The 24,541-nt window shown below is 42.8% G+C and overlaps 1 protein-coding gene across 1 annotated transcript in view; it reads left to right on the top strand.

The window, feature by feature from the left end:
* Nucleotides 1-22,554, top strand: part of LOC129151771 (olfactory receptor 1J4-like) — a 32,448-nt gene extending 9,894 nt beyond the window's left edge. Inside the window, exon 2 of the mRNA XM_054727706.1 lies at nucleotides 21,612-22,554. Coding sequence (XP_054583681.1) covers nucleotides 21,612-22,554 — 943 coding nt within the window. The remainder of the gene's footprint in view (nucleotides 1-21,611) is intronic.
* Nucleotides 22,555-24,541: the final 1,987 nt, after the last annotated feature.

Here is a 24,541-nt window from a genome sequence, read left to right as displayed (position 1 = left end):
TTTCTTTTCCATTACATTAAACTTTTCTATAATTTTATATCTGACAGGTAACTGTAAAGTTGGATTTTGTTAACTGTGTAAAGTTGGATTTTGCTCATTTTAGGTATATGAACAATTATTATATTTATGGAGAATTTTATCTATATACTAGAGGCCCAGTGCATGAATTCATGCATGGGTGGGATCCAGCCAACCCAGCCCCAATCTGAGTGGATTGGGGCCAGGCCTGTCAGGAGGAGGAAACGGGGGAGGTTGGCTGGTGGGCCCTGCCACCGATTGGGGTAGGGGGGCCTATTGGGGGCCAGCAGCCTGGGGGAGGGACCATGGGTGGTTGGACAGCCGGCCCTACCTCTGATCAGAGCTGGGGTCCAATCAGATACGGAGCTGGCTGGGGGAAGGAGCCGCAGGTGGTTGACTGGCCGACCCTGCCCCTTATTGGGGTTGGGGGGCCAATCTGGGGTAGGGACGGGCAGGGGGAGGAGCTGCAGGAGATTGGCCAGCCAACCCAGCTTCCTATTGGGTTGGGGAGCAGCAGGGGTGGGGCCTGATGGGGGAGGGGCTGTGGGCCAATTAGGGTTCGGTGGGCTGATCAAGAGCGGGACCAGCCAGGGGTAAGGGCTGCGGGGGTGAGGGGGTTTGTCCAGGTCAGGGGAGAGGCCACAGGAGGTTTGCCAGCTGGCCCCACCCCGCCAATCCGGCTGGTTCACTGTCCCCAGTGGGCATCATAGCTACCAGTCATCCCGGTCGTTACTGCATTCTGGTGGTTACATGTTGTGGTAGCTGGCTTAATATATATACTAGAGGCCTAGTGTACGAAATTCGTGCACAGGGGGAGAGGGAGTGTGTGTCCCTCAGCCCAGCCTGCACCCTCTCCAATCTGGGACCCCTTGAGGGATGTCTGATTGCCCGTTTAGGCTTGATCCCATCAGGCCTAAACGGGCAGTCGGACATCCCTCTCACAATCCAGGACTGCTGGCTCCCAACCACTCGCCTGCCTGCCTGCCTGATTGCCCCTAACTGCTTCTGCCTGCCAGCCTGATCACCCCCTAACCACTCCCCTGACAGCCTGGTCAATGCCTAACTGCTCCTCTGCCAGCCCGATTGCCCCTAACTGCCCTCCTTTGCCAGCCTGGTAGCCCCTGTCTTCCCCTGCAGGCTTGGTCTACCACAACTGTCCTCCCCTGCAGGCCTGGTTAACCCCAACTGCCCTCCTCTGCAGGCCTGGGTCCCTCCCAACTGCCTTCCCCTGCAGGCATGGTCCCCCCCAAATGCTCTTCCCTGCTGGTCCAATCATTCCCCAACTGCCCTCCCCTGCCAGCCTGGTAGCTCCCATCTGCTCTCCCCTGCTGGCCTGGTAGCCCCCAACTGTCCTCCTCTGCTGGCCTGGTCTCCCCAATCTGCCCTCCCTTGCAGGCCTGGTCCCTCCCAACTGCCCTCCCCTGCTGGCCATCTTGTGGCAGCCATCTTCTGTCCACATGGGGGCCGCCATCTTAGACCACATGGGGGCGGCCATCTTTGACCACATGGGGGCAGCCATCTTGTGTGTTGGAGTGATGGTCAATTTGCATATTACTCTTTTATTAGATAGGATAGATATCTAATGTAGCCATAATATATTTAAACTTATATTTTCCACATTACTATGACTTTATTCAATACATATTTCATATTTATTCTCTCGTCTTCCTCCCTTTTAATTAAATATATATTTTGTTGGGCTGTTGCGGACACGGAGACCACGCCATCTTGAGAAACAGAGCTGCCTGAGACTCGGATCCTGGCTTCTGACACAAACCAGGACCCTGCAGCCACTGGGGACAGAGAACTGCTATCACAGCTTCAGACCAACAAACAACAAGAATCCAGCCGTCCCGGCAGAATTCCTTGAGTCAAAGAGCCTACCCCCTCCCCGCAGGCGCGCAGACAGCGCCATTTTAACTGATAGATCCGCCTCTTGCCCAAGCCACAGAGCTTTGCGCAGGGACTCGCTCCCCCTCAGGGAATTTGGTGCGCGCGCGCGCGCACAGGAGAGAATCAGCTCCCTGTTGGGGAAATCTGTCAGTGCGCACAGAGGGCTCCCCTTCGGAGAATTTGGGGGAATTTGGCTTGCGGGTCACAGCTCTCCCTTCAGGGATTCTTAGTGCTTGCACAGAGGGGCTTTTCCTTTGGGGAATTTGGCGCGCAGGACAGACTCCGCCCCCCTTCCGGGACTCCAGTAGAGTGCACAGAGCCAGCTCACCTTCAGGAAATCAAGAGTGTGCGCCCTAGCCGGTTTGGCTCAGTAGAGAGAGCACACACAGGTCGCAGCTCCACTTCAGGGAATTTGGCACGCCGGACACAGCTGCCTGGGATCCCTGACTCACAGCGCATTCACACTAAGAGCCAGCGACCCCAATTGTTGGTGCATGCACACATAGGGACCCTGAGTCTCAACGAGAAACCGCACAAGGCAACAGAGACTCTGACACTCTAGTCTTGGTGCAGACACAGGGAAACTCTGACTCCTGGCACATGCTAAGGATCTCATTTTCGGCACATACCAACAGTGTGGTGCAGACAGGGCCCCTGAATCTAAGTGGGCACACGAGACCACACGGAACACTGGGGACACTGACCCTGGGCAAGTCTGGTTCCCACCAACCAAAGGCAGCCACACGTCCTAGTGTCAGAGCACTTCAGTGAAACTCGGGTGGAGTGAAGTCCCCACAGCACACGGCCCAGGTCCACGCAAACGGAAGCTTGAGCTTTCTGGTGATAGCCAGAATGGGGAAATGAAATAACTCACAGAGGAAAGAAAATGTGGAGTCGCCAAGAAAGGAAATCAGTGAAACTGAAGCTTGCAACATGACCGAAAAGGAGTTTAGAGTAATGGTTGTGGAATTTATACATCGGATGGATGAGAAAATAAACAACTTATGCAAGAATCAGGAAGAAATGAAAAGTGATATAGCTACAATCAAAAACACCATGGAAAGTTTCAACAGTAGACTACAAGAAGCAGAGGACCGAAGTAGTGAGTTAGAAGATCAGGTACAGAAACAAGCTCAATCTCAACAGCAATTGGAGAAAAAAATTAAAAAGCAGGAGGAAAGCCTAAGGGAGCTTCGGGACAACATGAAACGAAGTAACATGCGTATAATAGGGCTGCCAGAAGGACAAGAAGAGCAGCAGGGATTAGAAAATCTATTTGAAGAAATAATGACGGAAAACTTCCCGGATATGGGAAAGATAAAAGTTACGCAAGTACAGAGAGTCCCAAGCAGGATCAACCCCAAAAGACCCACACCAAGACATGTCATAATTTCAATGGCAAATATAAATGATAAAGAGAGAATCTTAAAGGCGGCAAGAGAGAGACAGAGAGTTACCTACAAAGGAACACCCATCAGATTGTCAAATGATTACTCAACAGAAACACAACAAGCTAGAAGTGAATGGACGGAGGTATACAAAGTGTTGCAAAGCAAAGGACTGAATCCAAGAATACTATATCCAGCAAGACTATCAATCAAAATTGAAGGGGAAATCAGGAGCTTTGCAGATAAAAAAAGGCTTAAGGAGTTTATCACCACCAAACCAGCAATGCAAGAATTGCTAAAGGGAATACTGTAAAAAGAAGAAATAAACAGGTAAGAAGGAATATAGACACAAAAATAGATATGACCACAAACAAATACCTTTCAGTAATATCTTTAAATGTAAATGGAATAAATGCTCCAATCAAAAGATATCGAGTAGCTGAATGGATAAAAAAACACGACCCATATATATGCTGTCTACAAGAGACCCACCTCAGAACAAGAGACTCACACAGATTGAAAGTGAAGGGATGGAAAAATATCTTTCAGGCAAATGGAAATGAAAAAAAAGCTGGGGTAGCAATACTTATATCTGACAAAATAGACCTCCAATATAGGAGCACCCAAATACATAAATGCCATAACAAGAGATAAAGAAGGCCACTTCATAATACTAAAGGGAGAAATCCAACAAGAAGAAATAATTCTGGTAAACATATACGCTCCCAATATAGGAGCACCCAAATACATAAAAAAACTCCTGGAAGATTTCAAGGGAGAGATTAATAGCAATACAATCATAGTAGGAGACTTTAATACCCCACTATCACCACTGGACAAATCCTCTAAACAAAAAATCAGCAAAGAAACAGCAATCCTAAATGAATCACTAGACCAGATGGAATTAATTGACATCTTTAGAACATTTCACCCCAAAGCCACAGAATATACATTCTTCTCAAGTGCACATGGGTCATTTTCAAAGATAGACCATATGCTGGGTCACAGGCAAAGTCTCTTCAAATTCAAGAAGATAGAAATTATATCAAGCGTCTTCTCAGATCACAGTGGCATAAAACTGGAAATCAACTACAATAAATACAATCCAAAGAAATCAAACACTTGGAGACTAAACAGCATGCTATTAAACCATGACTGGGTCACCAGAGAGATCAAGGAAGAAATAAAAAACATCATGGCAACAAATGACAATGAAAACACAACAATCCAAAATCTATGGGACACAATGAAAGCAGCCTTGAGAGGGAAGTTCATAGCTCTACAAGCCTATTGCAAAAAACAAGAATCAATGGTAATAAATTACTTAACCCCACAACTCAAAGAGCTAGAAAAAGAGCAGCAAGAAAAGCCCAGTGTAACCAGAAGGAAGGAAATAACAAAGATCAGAGCGGAGATAAATGACATAGAGACCAAAGAAACAATACAAAAGATCAACAAAACCAAGAGCTGGTTCTTTGAAAGGATAAACAAGATTGATGGACCCCTAGCCAGGCTCAACAAGAAGCAAAGAGAGAGGACCCAAATAAACAAAATCAGAAATGAAAGAGGTGAAATAACAACAGACCCCGCTGAGATACAAAGGATTGTTACAAAATACTACGAACAACTCTATTCCAACAAACTGGACAACCTGGAGGAAATGGACATATTCCTAGAAAAATATAACCTTCCAAAAATCAATCAAGAAGAATCTAAAGAGCTCAATAGGCCAATAACTATGGACGAAATTGAAGCAGTCATCAAGAAGCTTCCGGCAAACAAAAGCCCGGTGCCTGATGGCTTCACAGGAGAGTTTTACCAAACATTCAAGGAAGAACTAAAACCTATCCTCCTCAGACTATTCCAAAAAATTCAAGAGGAAGGAACACTTCCAAGCTCCTTCTATGAAGCCAGCATCACCCTAATACCAAAACCAGATAAAGACAACACAATGAAAGAGAATTACAGACCAATATCCCTCATGAACATAGATGCCGAAATCCTCAACAAAATTCTAGCAAATCGGCTCCAGCAGTACATCAGAAAGATCATACACCATGACCAAGTAGGATTTATCCCAGGAATGCAAGGATGGTATAATATCCGCAAATCAATAAACGTGATACATCACATAAACAAATTGAGAGATAAAAATCACATAGTCATATCAATTGATGCAGAAAAAGCATTTGACAAAATCCAATACCCTTTCTTGATAAAAACTCTCAACAAGGTGGGAATAGAAGGCTCATACCTCAACATAATAAAAGCTATATATGATAAACCCACAGCAAACATCATACTCAATGGACAAAAGCTAAAAACATTTCACCTAAGAACAGGAACAAGACAGGGATGCCCACTCTCACCACTCCTGTTTGACATAGTACTGGAAGTATTAGCCATTGCAATTAGACAAGAAGAAGAAATAAAAGGCATCCAAATTGGAAAAGAACAAGTAAAGCTGTCTTTATTTGCAGACGACATGATATTGTACATAAAAAATCCGAAAGACTCCGTCAAAAAACTAATAGACTTAATAAATGAATTCGGCAACGTAGCAGGATACAAAATTAATGCCAAGAAATCTATGGCCTTTCTATACACCAATAGTGAACTTACAGACAGAGAGACTAAAAAGGCAATTCCATTTACCATCGCACCAAAAAAATTAAGATACCTAGGAATAAACTTAACTAAGGAGGTAAAAGACCTATACACGGAAAACTACAGGACACTGAAAAAAGAGATAGAGGAAGACGTAAACAGATGGAAGAACATACCATGTTCATGGATTGGTAGAATCAACATCATTAAAATGTCCATACTACCCAAAGCAATCTATAGATTCAATGCACTCCCCATTAAAATACCAATGGCATATTTCACCGACCTTGAAAGAACTCTCCAAAAATTCATCTGGAATAAAAAAAGACCCCGAATAGCCACAGCAATCCTGCGAAAGAAGAATAAAATAGGAGGGATCTCAATACCAGATTTCAAGCTGTATTACAAAGCCACTGTTCTCAAAACAGCCTGGTACTGGCACAAGAACAGACATATTGATCAGTGGAACAGAATAGAGAATCCAGATATTGACCCAAACCACTATGCTCAATTAATATTTGACAAAGGAGGCATGAACATACAATGGAGTCAAGACAGTCTCTTCAATAAATGGTGTTGGGAAAATTGGACAGATACATGCAAAAAAATGAAGCTTGATCACCAACTTACGCCATACACAAAAATAAACTCAAAATGGATACAGGACTTAAACATAAGACGGGAAACCATAAAAATACTAGAGCAATCCACAGGTAGCAAAATCTCAGACATATGCCAAAAGAACTTCTTCACTGACACTGCCCCTAGGGCAATGGAAGCTAAAGAGAAAATTAACAAATGGGACTACATCAAAATAAAAAGCTTTTTCACAGCAAAAGAAACCATTAACAAAACAACAAGAAGGCCTACTGCATGGGAGAACATATTTGCAAATGGCATCACTGATAAAGGCTTGATCTCCAACATCTACATGCAGCTTATACAACTTAATAAAAGGAAGATAAATGATCCAATAAAGAAATGGGCAACAGACCTAAATAGAAGCTTTTCAAAAGAAGACAGAAGGAAGGCCAAGAGACACATGAAAACATGCTCAACGTCACTAATTATCCGAGAGATGCAAATCAAAACAACAATGCGGTACCATCTCACACCTGTCAGAATGGCTATCATCAACAAATCAACAAACGACAAGTGTTGGCGAGGATGCGGAGAAAAAGGAACCCTCGTGCACTGCTGGTGGGAATGCAGACTGGTGCAGCCACTGTGGAGAACAGTATGGAGCTTCCTCAAAAAACTGAAAATGGAACTCCCATTTGACCCAGTAATCCCACTCCTGGGAATATATCCGAAGAAACTAGAAACACCAATCAGAAAGGATATATGCACCCCTATGTTCATAGCAGCTCAATTCACCATAGCTAAGATTTGGAAACAGCCTAGGTGCCCGTCAGCAGATGACTGGATCAGAAAACTGTGGTACATCTACACAATGGAATACTATGCTGCCATAAAAAAGAAGGAATTCTCATCATTTGCAGCAACCTGGATGGAATTGGAGAACATTATGTTAAGTGAAATAAGTCAGTCAATGAAAGAAAAATATCACATGATCTCACTCATTTATGGGTAATAAAGAACATTATAAACTTGAAGAAAAAGATAGATACAGAGACAGTAAAGCATCAAACAGACTGTCAAATTACAGGGGGAAAGTTAGGGAGAGGTGGGGGAGATAAGAGATCAATCAAAGGACTTGTATGCATGCATATAAGCATAACCAATGGATGCAAAACTCTGGGGGGTGAGGGCTTATATGGGAGTGGGGTGGGGGGTGGCAATGGTAAAACATGTACACATATAATACCTTAATAAAAAAAATTGGAAAAAAAATATATATTTTGTTATTCCATTACCCCTCTATTAGCTTATTAATCCTAAATTATCCTATCTAATAAAAGAGAAACATGCAAATTGACTGTACCTCTGCTACACCCAAAAGCCACACCCACCAGCCAATCAGGAGTGAGTATGCAAATTAACCAACCAAGAGGGCAGCGGCCACGGAGCTGGAGCAAGCAGGAGGCTTGGGTTGCCCCCGGCGATGGAGGAAGCCAAGCTTCCCGCCTGCCCTGGCCAGCCCTGGCCTCTGCTCAAGGATACAAAGTTTCAATTATAGAAGATAAATAAATCCCAACAAAGATGGCGGCAGCCACGGAGCTGGAGCAAGCAGGAGGCTAGGGTTGCACCCGGCGTTGGAGGAAGCCAAGCTTCTGCAGCCCTGACCTGTCTTGGCCTCTGCTTAAGGCTACAAAGTTTCAATTATAGAAGATAAATAAATCCCAACAGAAATGGCTGCCGCCACGGAGCGAGCAGGAAGCTTGGCTCCACTCCAGGCTACAGTTTCAATTGTAAAAGATAAATAAATCCCAGATCCCAGGGCCTCCACTTGGGTTGCTGGGGGGCGTGGCTGGCCTGCAAACCACCACAGGCCCCTCACTCAGGCTGTCCCACGCCCCAAGGGAACTCCCACCCTGATCCGGGACACCCTTCAGGGCAAACCAACTGGCCTCCTCCCATGCACCAGGCCTCTATCCTATCTAATAAAAGAGTAGTATGCAGATTGACCATCACTCCAACACACAAGATGGCTGTCCCCATGTGGTCAAAGATCCTGCCCCCATGTGTTCATAAGATGGCCAGCAGGGGAGGGCAGTTGGGAGGGACCAGGCCTACAAAGGAGGGCAGTTGTGGACGATCAAGCCTGCAGGGGAGGGCAGTTAGGGGTGACCAGGCTGGCAGAGGAGGGAAGTTGGGGGTGACCGTGCCTGCAGGGAAGGGCATTTGGGGGGGACCCAGGCCTGCAGGGGAGAGCAGTTGGGGGGAACCAGGCCTGCAGGGGAGGGCAGTTAGGGGTGACCAGGCCTGCAGGGGAGGGCAGTTAGGGGTGACCAGGCTGGCAGGGAATCAGTTAGGCATCAATCAGGCTGGCAGGGAAGTGGTTAGTGGGTGATGAGGATGGCAGACAGAAGCGGTTAGGGGCAATCAGGAAGGCACGCAGGTGAGCAGTTGGAAGCCAGCAGTCCTGGATTGTGAGAGGGATGTCCAACGCCCGTTTAGGCCCGATCCTACCTGGATCGGGCCTAAACGGGCAGTTGGACATCTCTCGAGGGGTCCCAGATTGGAGAGGGTGCAGGCTTTTCCTTACACCTGGAAGGTAATCAGAACAGCTCAAGCCTTGGTTGAAAAAGAGAAAGAACTAACCATGGTAGGTTCAACTTATCATTTAGTCTCCGGTTGCTTCTGATGGCACCAGGTCAGCTGTCTATGTCCCCTCTGCCTTAGAGTACATACATAATTGATGATGGTGAATCGGGGCAGCATCAGATGAGTGTCAGAGAAAAGGGCCTGGCAGCAGCCTTTGGCTCTTTGGCAATACCCATGTGAAGCCACTCAGAATCTGGACAATTGAAATGGCCTCAGGACTGTCGGCCTGCTTGCAATTTCACAGCTATACTCCACACTAACTGGAGTCATGTTTCTAAATCTTTTTTTAAATATTAATTTTGAAAATGTGAAAATTACAGAAATATGTGAAGAGGGAATTAATAACCACCCATTTCTTACCCACCACATTTTTATTTCCTTCTCTTTTTTGTCTTTTTCTTCTTTCAACATCCATTGACCATCTATTATGTGGCAGGAACTGTTTTAGGAGATACAAAGATGACTGTAACTGACATCTTATCTCAGCCTTGAAGGAAAGAGGTATTCAAATGATGGCAGTATTTGTCCTAGTATATGCACATATTTTAATTTTGTTTTATTTTTGTAATTATTTTGATTATTCACTTTGATTAAGAAATATATGCAAACAGAACAAAATTCAAAAATTGCAAAAGGGCATAGATTTAAAGATAAGTCTGTCTCCTATTCCCATCCCAAAGGCAACCACAGGTATCAGTCTTATTTTTCTTTTTTTTTCTTTCCCAATGTGTATATATGTGCACATATACATATTTATAAGTAGATATTGTAATATACACATATACCTATGTATAATATGTAAGTATTATACTATATGCTTTATTTTATATCTTGCATATTCTACTTAGTACATTTTGGAGGTCATCAACACATAATGAACAGCTTACTTTTTATGGTCTGCATAATAGTCAATTGTATAAACATTAAAATACATATAAATCATAGATGTTTCATATATATATAAATATATACCAATCATATATGAATATCATAAACACATAGTTTGGAAGTTTACACTTGACTATTAAGAAATATTTATTTATTTTCTGGCAGGAAGTATTGAATTAATGGTATTCCTCAATTCATGGAACATCATCAATAATGATCTTTACAAGGTTTTTTCTTACTTTTCTCTCAGTACTGTGTTTTTAGATCTACTCATGTTGTTTTGTGTATATATAGTTTATAGCTAATATAATCCACAAATGAATCCATGCATATTTTTTTTTCCTGGTCTACCAGGTAGTAGCAAAAATGGCCACCTTCTGGGGAGCTTCCTTCTTGGAGATGTGAAATTGTAGCTCTTATCCTACCCCACCCGCTTTGGAGGCTCCAGTAAGGGGGTGGAGGCTCAGAGTTGCCAATTTCCAGCTGCATTCTTGTGAATTTCTAAGCCATATTTAAGAGTAACATTTGGATAAATGGAAGAAACATTCTTTCATTTCCTGTGGTTCCCGTGGGGCCTTATCCTCACTATTGAGACAGTCAGGAACTTCTGTCTCTGCACATGAACTCTAGGTGGAGGTAGGCAAAGATGCTGTATAGTGGGATATAGGCTGCTTACTTGGAAGGCATCTTTGCGTGAGGCAGCAGGAGAGATTTGGGGGGCATGAGCAGCTAAGTTCAGTGCATGGTGGGAACCCTGACACCTTGGGGGTGCAGGGAGGATCAGAGACTGTAACAGCGCCACCTGGGTTCAGGGAGCAAAATGTTGGGCATGGTTGAAACTAGTATATGGCATTAGCACTCCCTAGAAGCATTAAAGTATCCCAGGTTCTACCATCAGAGTTTAGGTCTCCCATGAACTAGATGATTATGGAGATCTTTCTTCCCTAAGTCTCTGGAATTGTGGTTGGCAGGCAGCCCTCTCTTTCACAATACCCTTGGATATCCTTTCTTTCTTCTTTCCTCTGGGCCGAAGGGACGTATGAGCCCAGAATGTGTAAGTTCATCCCAGTCATCTTTCAGGGCCTCTTTGGGAGAAGAGAAGACTCCTTCGTTCCTGTCATCCTGCAGCATTATCTTGGCACTAGCGATGCGTCCAAATGAAAAACTTCTTAAGTTTTCCTCATAAATTACATCATCCTGTTTCTTAACAGGGTGACTAAAGGCTGTGAAAATCAGATTCAGGGAGATCACTCCTCCATGTAATCAAAATCTCCTAACCAAGTCCCAATAGTAAATAACGTGTGGTCTGGGAATTTGTAATTTTAGTCCATTCTTGTTTAAGTGATCAAATTATGAAAAAGAAATTAACCAGGAAATTTCCTTCATGTTTGTCGAAAAATCTTTAAAGAGCCATCAAATGCTGCCCACAGGGGCTTTCCAGCCACCATTTCTCTTTAACTGAAGTGATAAGAAAGTTTTCCAGTTTCCTAGAAACATCCTGGATAATTTCTGCAATCCTGACTTCCCATCTGGCAGTGCCTTGGTTTGGATGATGAATGACATGATCATCATATCTATAAGTAGGTTTTAGGACCTTGTAAATTGACTAGCAGTTGGTTACCACTCTGTAGACCCTCAGGTGGTCCCTGAGCCAGGTGCACCTCACATGCCAGGCTCTAAGGGTGTGAGAGGAAAACAGGCACGTGGTGGGACAGTGGGGAGACCAGACCTATTGGGACATGCAAGCTGCTGGATACAGGCTTCGACAAGAAGGATGTCCCTCAGAGGGACAAAGAGTGTGCCACGAAGCCATGTGTGGTTAGAGGAGGGGAGTGCCTTTGATTCAAACAGAAATATATTGAATCATGACAGAAAGAAGTTCTCTGGACAAAAAACACTTATATGGGGTGAGGCAAAAGTAGGTTTACAGTTGTGAGTATGCAATACGGAATTTATTCTTTTATTATTATTTATTAGTTATTGTATTATTGTCCATACAAACAACTGTAAACCTTGATTTGCCCCACCCTCTGTGCATGCAGAAAATAGGTGACTGTGAACAGCTCATCCCGAGTCAGACTGCAGTGGCAACTCAAGAGGGGAGCACGTGAATTCCCTCACTGTTCTCCAAGAGGAATTACACTATTTTTTTTATTTTTTCTCAATTTTTGAAAATCCTTTTCTCCTTTATTTTATAGATTCTGAAAGCAGTAGAGGCAGTGGTGATGTGGAATTTTGTGTATTATACCTTCATTATTATTTCAAAATCTTTTTTTTTTTTGCTATTAGTCTGTATGATACTTATTATATAAAATTTATTTAACTGTAAATGTTAAACATGTGATTAAAAAGTAAGTATATTCCTTATAATGTGAAAATATCTCTATATATATAATAAGGTAAGCTTTAAAATTATTTATATATCCTGATTATTTTTTTTCACTCTGATCTATCACTTTTGAGGGCAGATATTAAAATTTCCCCAATCTTCACCACAATTATCAATTTATCTGCTTCCTTCTGTAGGTCTCTTTATGGTTGCATTATATAATTTGAGACCATGCTGTTAGGTCCACATAGGTTCATGAATTTTATATCATATGCTCTGCTTTATGTTTTATATGAATATATTTCTTTTTTCACCCATTATATTATTGTCTTTAATTATATTTTGAGAGATTTTATGCATTCTAGGTTTCTTTAGTTTCTTTTGGTTTTGTCTGTTTAAAGATATTTCTGTCCCAAAACTTGTGGGAAATTATCTGAAAGGATTTGAATAGGTTTTTTCAACATTGCCTCAGTAGTGGAGTATAATTAGCCTTCTACTGAATATTGTTCTTCTCTTGCTTATCAAAGCTTAAAACAAAACCTCAAAAATATCACACTGTTTCCAAAGAACTTAATTGCATTCCAGAGAAAAGCTCAAGAATACCTTATATAATGAAAGAGTAATATGCAAATTAACCATCACTCCATTACACCCACAAGCCACGCCCAGCAGCCAATCAGGAACGAGTATGCAAATTAACCCAACCAAGATGGCTGTGGCCACGGAGAGAGCAGGAGGCTTTGGTTGCCCCCGGCAATGGAGGAAGCCAAGCTTTCCGCACACCCTGGCAGGCCCAGGCCTCCACTCAAGGCTACAAAGTTCCAATTACAGAAGATAAATAAGTCCCAACGAAAACAGCTGTGGCCACGAAGCGAGCAGGAGGCTTGAGTTGCCCATGGGGATGGAGGAAGCCAAGCTCCCACAGCCCTGGCCTGCCTTGGCCTCTGATTAAGGCTACAAAGTTTCAATTATAGAAGATAAATAAATCCCAGATCCCAGGGCCTCCACTTGGGTTGCCGGGGGGCGTGGTTGGCCTGCAAACCACCACAGGCCCCTCGCCCAGGACACCCCACACCCCAAGGGAACCCCCACCCTTATCCGGGACACCCTTCAGGGCAAACCAGCCAGCCCCCACCCTTGCACCAGACTTCTATCTAATAAAAGAGTAATATGCAAATTGACTATCAATCACTCCAACACACAAGATGGCTGCCCCATGTGATCAAAGATCCTGCCCCCATGTGGACACAAGATGGCCACCACAAAATGGCCAGCAGGGGAGGGCAGTTGGGAGGGACCAGGCCTGCAGGGATGGCAGTTGGGGACGATCAAGCCTGCTGGGGAGGGCAGTTAGGGGTGACTAGGCCAGCAGAGGAGGGAAGTTGGGGGTGACCGGGCCTGAAGGGAAGGGCATTTGCGGGGGACCCAGGCCTACAGGGAAGGGCAGTTGGGGGGGGGACCAGGTGTGCAGGGGAGGGCAGTTAGGAGTGACCAGGCTGGCAGGGGAGCAGTTAGGCATCCATCAGGCTGGCAGGGGAGTGGTTAGTGGGTGATCAGGCTGGCAGGCAGAAGTGGTTAGGGGCAATCAGGAAGGCAGGCAGGCGAGCAGTTGGGAGCCAGCAGTCCTGGATAACGAGAGGGATGTCCGACTGCCCGTTGGACATCTCTCGAGGGGTCCCAGATTGGAGAGGGTGCAGGCTGGGCTGAGGGACACACACCCCCATGCACAAATTTTGTGCATGGGGCCTCTAGTTATCTCATAATTCTTGTCTGTTTTTTTTTATGCAAAATTACTTCTTACCTTTTCCTTAATTTTAAATTTTTTAATTATAATTTACTATACAAAACACAAAATTTATCATTTTAGACATTTGAGGTATACAACTCCGAGGCATTTAGGGCATTCATCACCAATATCTCATTCTAGGACTCTTAAAGAAAACTCTATAGAACATCAATGCAATTGAGTATTTTGCAACTGTGGAAAAATAAGAACAAATATATCTATGGATCAATATAAAGAAATATGAGGATATATTGGTAAATGGGAGAAAAGCAATATGCAAAAGTACACTTAATAGCATGCTACTTTCTATGTAAAAATGAAGGGGAAGTAAAATATACTTGTGTCTTCCCGTTTGAGCAAAAAGAAACACAAGGAGAATTAATCAGAAATTAATAAGATTGTTGCTGAAACCGGTTTGGCTCAGTGGATAGAGCATCGGCCTTTGGACTGAAAGGTCCCAGGTTCGATTCCGGTCAAGGGCATGTACCTTGGTTGCGGGCACATCCCCAGTAGGGGGTGTGCAGAAGGCAGCTGATCGATGTTTCTAGCTCTCTATCCCTCTCCCTCCCTCTCTGTAAAAAATCAATAAAATATATTTTAAAAAAATGAAAGAAATTAATAAGATTGTTTACCTACAAGAGGTGGGCAGAAAAGATGGGAGATAAGTAGAATTATTTGTATCATTTGACCATGTTGTGTTTTGTCACTAAAAATAAAAAGGAGAGGTGGTGAACAAAACAAAATAAAATAAAACAAAACAAGTGAATCTAACCATATTTCAAATTAACACTATAATTAGATTAAAGGGAGAAATAAAATAAATAACCTAAATAATTCTTGAACTCAGAATTATGTCTATATATTCTCAAGAACAGGCATAGAGATCAATGGAACAGAACAGAGAACCCAGGAGTTGAATTGACCCAACCCGTTACCCTCAATTAATATTTGACAAAGGAGGCAAGAGCATAAAATGGAGTCAAGACAGTCTCTTCAACAAATGATGTTGGGGAAACTGGACAGGTACATGCAAAAAAAGTGAAACTATACCACCAACTTACACCATAGACAGGAATAAACTCAAAATGGATAAGAGAATTAAATGTAAGTCGTGAGGCCATAAAAAATCTTAGAAGAAACCATAGGCAGCAAAATCTCAGACATCTCTCATAGCAATATGTTTACTGATACATGTCCTAGGACAAAGGAAACTAAGGAGCCAATAAACAAATGGGACTACATGAAAATAAAAAGTTTCTAAACAGCAAAAGAAACCATCAACCAAAGGGAGCCTACTGCATGAAGAACATATTTTCCAATGATACCTCTGATAGGGGGTTAATTTCTAAAATATATAAGGAACTCATACAACTTAACAAAAGGAAGACAATAAAAAATGGGCAAAGGACATCAATAGATACTTCTCTAAAGTGACCTAGAGACATGAAAAAATTGCTCAAAGTCATGATCATCAGACAATGAGGTATCACCTCACACTTGTCAGAATAGCTACCATTAACAAATCAACAAATGGCAAGTGCTAGCAAGAATATGGAGAAAAGGGAATTATAGAACACTGCCAGTGGGAATGCAGAATGGTGCAGCCATTATGGAAAACATTATGGAGTTGCTTCAAAAAATTAAATATGGAATTCCCATTTAACCCAGTGATCCCACTTCTAGGAATATATTGTAAGAAACATGAAACAAATCATAAAGATTGTATGTACCCTGATGTTGACAGCATTGCAATTTGCAATAGCTAACATCTGGAAACAGCCCAAAGTGCCCATCCATAGATGAGTGGATAAAAAAGCTGTGGTGCATTTACACAATGGAATACCATGTGGCTATAAAAAAGAAGAAAATCTTACCATTTGCAACAGTATGGGTGGACCTGTAGAGTATTATGCTAAGAGAAATAAGCCAGTCAGAGAAAGATAAGTATCACATGATCTCACTCATATGTGGAATGTAATGAACAAAATAAACTTATGAACAAAATAGATCCAGAGCCATAGAAGCATGGAACAGACTGACAAATTTTAGAGGAAGGGTGGGGATGGGGGAAAGAAACTAACAGGTGAACTTCTATGCATATATGCAAAGCACATGGAAACATAATAGTGTGGTCAAGGTATGGGACAGGCAGGTATGGTATAGAGGGGGTCAATGGGGATAAGAAACAAAGGGACATCTGTAATACTTTTAACAATACAGATAAATGAAAACCAAAATTAAAACAGAAACAAACTTTTAAGCTGTACTTAGTGTGTCATTAACAGTGTGGTCCGAGCTCAAGATTCTGAAACAACTCACCATGTATCCGAGGATTCAAGAAGTAAGTAAACACTGAAGAAAAGGGAGCAACTTCCAAGTCCCCGGGAAAGGAGCTGTGTACATGGAAAAAAAGAGACTGTGAAGAACTCCATGATGGCAAACGGGAATAGGAGGTATTGAGTGGAACACATGGATTTTAAAATATATAAATAGACTGAAATTTATAGGTTATAGAGCAACACCTATACTTTTTCCATCCCCCATTCTTCTATCCCTATCTGGACCCACCTCCTATTGGGTAAACTTTCCTTTAGTTCCTTAATTTCTAGTTTTTACTTCTTGTGTTTCTTCTATGCATACTTCCCAGTTGGCTTCTCTGCAATCATTTAGAATCCTTGTAAGTAATGAACATACCTAGATCTTCAAAATGAATAACAACTATAATGGATTATAACTCAGAGAATAGGAATCCATAAGTCCATAATGATATAAGTAAGTTAATATGAATGGAAAATAACAGTAAGATTCTTCTCATGTGAGAATACAATTAATAAACATAGAAGAAATGATAGAATTATAAAAATCACCATTTGGCCACCACATTTCCAATATTTGTGTCATATAAGAATCATCAATGAATGTTAAATGTAGTCAATGCAATTTTAAGAAACATATATGTTTATATTGTTTCAAAATACGTATCCAAATGAAACCTATTAACAAACAGGTTAAAATAGTAACTTTTGTGAGACCATGTGTCCCTAGATCCGGGTGAGGCCTCATGCACCTAGGCCCGGGTGAGGCCACGTGCCCCTGGGTCTGAGAGAGGCCACGCACCCCTGGGTCCGGGCGAGACCATGTGTCCCTGGATCCGGGTGAGGCCTCGTGCACTTAGGTCCAGGTGAGGCCACGTGCCCCTGGGTCTGAGAGAGGCCACGCACCCCTGGGTCCGGGCGAGACCATGTGTCCCTGGATCAGGGTGAGGCCTCGTGCACCTAGGCCCGGGTGAGGCCACGTGCCCCTGGGTCTGGGAGAGGCCAAGCGTCCCTGGGTCCGGGTGAGACCATGTGTCCCTGGATCCGGGTGAGGCCTCGTACACCTAGGCCTGGATGAGGCCACGTGCCCCTGGGTGTGGGAGAGCCCAAGCGTCCCTGGGTCCGGGTGAGACCATGTGTCCCTGGATCTGGGTGGGGCCTCGTGCACCTAGGCCCGGGTGAGGCCACGTGACCCTGGGTGTGGGAGAGCCCAAGCGTCCCTGGGTCCGGGTGAGACCATGTGTCCCTAGATCCGGGTGAGGCCACGTGCCCTTAGTCCGGGTGAAGCCGTGCCCCTGGGTCCGGCCGAGACCAAACCAGAGGGAGTCGGACCTCCGTTACCACCATTTGTCCACCATCCAGAGCTGAGGGGTCAGTGCTGACATGTACACATAAGGAACTGGTAGACATTGAAATTGGGTCTCAAAAGAACTGTTGGTCCAGAAAGAAACTCACTACAGACTGATCCATCTGCCTGTCAGCATAACTATTATTGCTCGTCTCACATTCAGTTCTCATAAGTATATATCTAGTGACATATGATCTCGCTCATCTAGGGGAAATGATGAACAACATAGACTGAGGAACAAGAACAGAACCAGAGGCAAGGAGGCATCGATCGGACTATCGGGCCTCAGAGGGAGGATAGGGGAGGGTGGGGGGAGGGGGAGAGTTCAACCAAAGGACTTGTGTGCATGCATATGAGCCTATCCAACGGTTAAGTTCAACAGGGGGTTGGGGCATGCGTCGGGAGGGGGGGATATGGGAATGGGGGGATGAGGACAAATATGTGACACCTTAATCAATAAAGAAATTTAAAAAAAAATAAAATAAATAAAATAAAATAAAAAATAAAAAAATAAAAATAAAAATGATAACTTCACAGTAGAGAACCTAGCACACACAACCTTAGCCAACTGATCAGGGTAAAACACTAGTCATTGGAAAAATTAATATCATATACCTTCTAATAATATGCTCTGTGGTATATCTACTGAAAATCTAAGCCTGAAATATACATACATACAAATATATGATAAACATAGTAAAATGTTAATCATTGGGGAATCCGTTTGAAGCCTGTCCAGGAATTCCTGATATCATTTTTACAACTCTTCTATATCTTTAAAATAACTGCAAAATAAAAAGTGGAAAAATCCATTCTCCTGAATGGAACAATGCCCAAGAAGAAAGGCGTCCAGGGCATGACGGGAAATAGGAACACTGTCCTCCAGGACTCCAGTCCCTCTGGCTCTTGGACACACAGCTCCCAAAGGGCAGTCAGAAATCAGCCACAAGCTTGGGGACTTGGTTGCAGTCTCTCATTAGCAGTTAAGTGTTACCTTTGGACTCATTTCTCTGGAGCTGGTTAAGGAAAAGGAAAGTCTGTAGAAGTGCCAAGGCCCCAGATATTGCTTCTGTGTGTCTGGATGTTAGGTCTCCTGAAGAAAACCTGAGGAGACGGGCAACAGTCTGGAGCAGAAGGTGTCTGAACTCACCAATGACGAGCCCAGGTAAGAGGAGCTGGAAATCTGCATTTGTGCTAGATGGATCTGCCTGTGTGCTAGTGGGTTCATGTGTGAGACTTGGTGTCCATGACTGTGTGTGTCAGTCTGTGTGTCTGTCTGAATATAGTATGTATTCTTGTGTACGTGCTGTTTGATAGTTTTGTGTGTGCGTGCACTATGTATCTGACTCTTTTCCTGAGTCAGACTTAACCTGGGCTGTTTTACTTGTAGTGCGTGTGATCAGGGACTCCTCATTCATGTCTGTGAAAGTAAACACTGGCATCACAGCTGAGCATTGGGAGTGAGACTGTTGTCTCTGCTGCTGGACAGGAAGATGCCCTACCTCACCAGGAACCAAGGTCAGCTGAGAGAGGGCTCAGACCTGTGCTCAGCAGCATGTGCTGGTGCACATGGGAGTTGTGTCTGTGGGTGACACACATATGTGAGAGCAAAAAGGGATGTTGTTGGGTTTTCTATATATGTTACCATGTGTATGAGACCACGTGCATGGGGTGTTGGTGATAGTATAATGATGGTGCCTGTGACAGAATATGCTTAACTGCCCCATGCTGACTACCCTCCGAGGAAGGGGATGGGACAGAAGTGGGGAAGCATACCTCTCATTAATAGGAGGGTGTGGCTGCTTAATGCAGTGAGTGTGGCTGGGTGGGCATATGTATTGTTGGTGTGTGTTTCCTGTGATATTTGGAATTGTTTGTGCTTTTGTGTGTTTTTGGTGATGTATGTGTATAGTGCATGATTTATGTATATGTGGGGATTAAGTGTTTACCAGGTGTGACATGAGCCAGCTGTGTTGATGTGCATTAGAGTGCTTGTGGGTGAGTGGACCAACATTGAGTGATGTGTATGTCCCACTTTTTGTGTTAATTATGACTTGTATGTATGTCTATGAGTGTTTATGAGCTAAACCCCATATTGGCTACCCTTCCCTTAGGATGGGAAAATGATCACAGTTCATTGAAATTCTCAAATCGGCAGTGTATGTGTGTGTGTGTGTGTGTGTGTGCATGTGTTTGTGTGTGTGTGCGTACGCATGTGTGTCTGCGTGTGATTTGTATGTGTTGGGTCTTCCAACTTGCCCCTATGACCTGAAATATTTCCTTCAGAGCCCTTCTCCTGGGGCACCATTGCCTAAGCTAAACAAGCTCCAAAGAAACCCTGTGTCTGAAATGGATCTGCTGTGCTTCTCACATACCTGAGTATGACTGTGTCACTCAGAGGTTTTTAACATTTTCGCTTAAAGTCCAGGCAAAGAAACATTAGGTGTCACGCTGTGTGAAGTTAGAGTGCAGGACTGCCACCCATTGGTGTGTCAAACCTTGAGAAAGTCACTTAACTCATTGGCCTCTGTTTTCAATCTACAAAGTGAAAGGAATGACACTTGCCTCATGAAACACAGGTCCTCAACTAACATGTATTTGTAAGCAAATGATAATGAATGTAAGGGTGTTTTGTTAATTGAAAAACAGACCATTATCAATGAAGGGAACTCTCTAGATAGAAATCTAAGAAACTTTTGAAGTACTGTCAACCCTAAATTAGTAAAGGGTGGTCCCAATGAAGAGGGAAGTTTCATGGGGAGTGGGTAAGAGCACGGGTTCTAATCATGCAGGCATATTAGACTAAACTGCACGAAGTAGACAATATTTGATCATTTTTCTCCTTTACATTTATTCTTAAAGAGGACACAAATATATTAGATTTAGGTGTGTACAACATGGTGATTTACCAATTATATAGCGATCACCACAGTACATCTTATGACAGTCAAGTTACAGTAAGTCTTGTAACTCCATTAAAGAATATTTGGTACTTTTTAAACTACAATAATGGTGTAAAATTTATATCCCTTATATTTCTATTTCCTAACAGAATTCTTCATGCAGCTGTGAAGATTTTTAATCTGGGAATGGAAAGCTGATGTTAGATTTACTTAGGAAACTAGATAAAGCCTTTAACCTCGAGTTCAGTACAGTGTTTATGCCACCAAAATGCTCAGCATTATTATGAAAGATCGTTTGTGGACTGTTTTGTTTTTTCCTGGCATCTAGTGGTATCAATGCCCTCCCATTTCTAGCTTGTCCCTGTGTTTCCAGCTGGGGTTCAATGGCACAATGCTCCACAGACGCCCACTCAGTACTGGCGTCTCCCATCACTTTAAAGCAGAAAGAACTGACAGTTTTTCAGGGGTTCAACTTCTAGTTCTCTCAGGGTGAATTATTACGGTTTGGCTCTGGCCTGGTGTAGAAATTATCCCTCCAGGCTCATCAAGACCTAAACTCATAGACGTGGGGACTTTGCTTCCCTTGTTCACTGCTGCATCTCTGTCCTTAGTAGAGGTCCCGACACTGACTCCATGTTCAAGAAATCATGGTGAATGACACAGTGAATACCCTCTTGCTTCTTTGTAATGAGGTCTTGTTGACTGCTTGGGGTTCCAATGTTTTCCTGGAGTCAGACTATAATAGAGGAAAGATGCATACATCCACAGGTGTGAGAAATTAATATGAAAGTTTTTAAAACGAATGGTTTTCCCAGAAAATGATGGTATGAGATGTGATGGTTCTGATCTTCCTTTCTAGGTTCCTGAGATTCCCACACCTTCTTCACCCCCAGCAGACAGAAGAGCAGCATGAGGCCTGAGAACCAGAGCAGCGTGTCCCAGTTCCTCCTCCTGGGGCTCCCCATCCCGCCAGGGCAGCAGGGCGTGTTCTTCACCCTGTTCCTGGGCATGTACCTGACCACGGTGCTGGGCAACCTGCTCATCATCCTGCTCATCAAGCTGGACTCTCGCCTGCACACGCCCATGTACTTCTTCCTCAGCCACTTGGCCTTCTCTGACATTTCTCTTTCCTCCGTCATTGTCCCAAAGATGCTCATGAACATGCAGACTAAACATCAATTCATTTCCTATATGGGATGCATTTCTCAGTTGTATTTTTACATACATTTTGTTGGTCTTGACAATTTTCTTCTGGCTGTGATGGCATATGACAGGTACGTGGCCATCTGTCAGCCCCTACACTACACCACAATCATGAGGGAGGGGCTGTGTGTGCTGCTGGTGGCTGGCTCCTGGATTATCTCCTGTGTCCATGATTTGCTGCACATTCTCCTATTGATCCGACTGTCCTTCGGTGCCGATAATATAATCACCCACTTCTTCTGTGACATGGCTGTACTCCTGAAGCTGAGCTGCTCAGACATCTCTCTCAATGAGTTGGTCATCTTCACTGAGGGAGGAATGATTTTCTTCCTGCCTTTTGGTGTAATTTTGGGTTCCTATATCCGTATAGGAACCATCATCCTGAGGGTACCCTCCACTAAGAGACTCTTTAAAGCCTTTTCTACCTGTGGCTCCCATCTCTCTGTGGTGTTTTTATACTACGGGACAGCATCTGTTGTTTACCTTTTCTCCTCATCATGGGGTTCCAAAGACATAATTGCTTCGGTCATGTATACGGTAGTTACCCCCATGCTGAACCCCTTCATCTACAGCCTGAGGAACAGAGATATAAAACAGGCCTTAGAGATGTGTGTCAATAGGGTTAAGTTCTTTAACTGGAATCACTAAATCCTCTTGTTGCAGTCAGGAGCACAGTGAGACAGATCTTCTATAATTATTGTACCGTCGACATCTTCATATAACCTTAAAAGAATATGCATTCTGTTGTTATGTAAAAGTGCTGCTGATATTCAAGTTGGTCAAATTTGCTACTTGGGTTGTTACTAATTCTTTATTCCCTTGTTCATAATCTCTTATAAGACCTATGCAAATTTTTTTGGAAATATGTTACACAATTATACTTGTGAGTTTGTAATTTTAGACTATGTTATTGAGGATTCACTGGTTTATCATCATGATCCATTCCTGATAAACTTTCTTTTAAACTGATTATTGTTTGCTGTCTCACATTGGCTTCAAGCTGATTGTGCACATCTCTTCTAACTCACACTTGTTAACATGATGTTGTTAGACTTCAATCAGCCATGATAAGAATAATTATACTATGAAAATTATCATGTGCTACAAAGCAAGACTTTATAAATGCATTTTTAAAATGAATTTAACAGCCACATCTAGCAATGGATCCTACCTTAACACCTCGTCTACTTCTGATATTAGTACAGATATATTATAACTAAATCTATAGACACTACTATAGCATTGGTAGTAAAGATGCCCCTTATTCGTTGTTAGTGTTTACATGGTATTATTTCCATCTCTTTAAGGGTTTGGTATGTCTTTATATCTGTGAGGAGTCCATCACTAACAGTATAAAGTTGGATTTGCTCTTTTTATGTAAAGCAACAATTATTATATTTGTGGAGAATTTTATCTATTGATATCCTATATAATAAAACCCTAATATGCAAATTGACCAAACGGTAGAATGACTGGTCTATGTGATGCACACTGACCATGAAGGGCCTGACGCTCAATGCTAGAGCTGCCCCCTGGTGGTCAGTGCGCTCCCACAGAGGAAGCACCACTCAGCCAGAAGCCAGGCTCACAGGTGGCAAGTGCAGTGGCAGTGGCAGGAGCCTCTCCCACCTCTGCTGCATGTGGGCAGTAAGTAGCAAGGGGTGCTGACTGCAAGAGACTGACTGCAAGAGGGATGTCTGACTTCTCTGATGGGTTCTGAATTTTGAGAGGACACAAGCCAAGCTGAGGGACCGCCCCCCCTTAGGGCACGAATTTTGTACAACGGGTCTCTAGTCTAATATAATCATAATATATCTAAATTTATATTTTGCATATTACTGATTTTTATTGAATATACCTGCTTCACATTTATTGTCTCTTATCTTCCTCCCTTTGATTAATCAAATATATATATTTTTATTTCATTCCCCCTGGTTTACATATTGATCACATATTATTATGTTGTTGTAATTCTTTTATGTGCTATATATAGAGAAAACCTCTTACTGATTCTTTAATTTTTAATTATAGTTTAATATACAAAACATAAAATTTATCATGTTAGCCATTGGAGGTATACAATTGGGTGGCATTTAAGACACTCAACACCAATATTTCATACTAGGTCCAATAAAGAAAACTCTGTGGAACATTAATGAAATTTAGTATTTTGCAACTGGGAAAAATATAAGAACAGAGATATTTATGAATCAAAATGGAGAAATAGGATACATGGGTACATTTAAAAAGCAATGTGTGGAAGAGCATTTATAGCATGCTACATGTCATGTAAAAATGAAGGGGAAGTAAAATATTCATATATATGCCAGTTTAAACTTAAAAAAAACACAGGCAGTAGTTAAGATCTAGCAACAGCCCAAGTGCCCATCAGTAGATGATGAATAAAAAACCCAAGGTTCATTTACAAAATGGAATACTACTTGGCCAAAAAATGGAAAATCTCCTTTTGAGACATCATGGATGGACCTGGAAATTATTATGCTAAGTGGGAAAAGCTAGTCAGAGGAAGACAAATACAATAGAATCTCACTTACATGGTCAAAATAATGAAAAAACCCCACACAAAATAAAAACAGAAGCATAGGTACATAGAGTAGACTGACAGCTGTCAGAG

Source organism: Eptesicus fuscus, chromosome 15 (assembly GCF_027574615.1).
Source record: "Eptesicus fuscus isolate TK198812 chromosome 15, DD_ASM_mEF_20220401, whole genome shotgun sequence".
Taxonomy (NCBI): Eukaryota; Metazoa; Chordata; class Mammalia; order Chiroptera; family Vespertilionidae; genus Eptesicus; species Eptesicus fuscus.
Note: the sequence above shows the minus strand (reverse complement) of the source record. Positions and strands in the feature narration are given on the sequence as shown.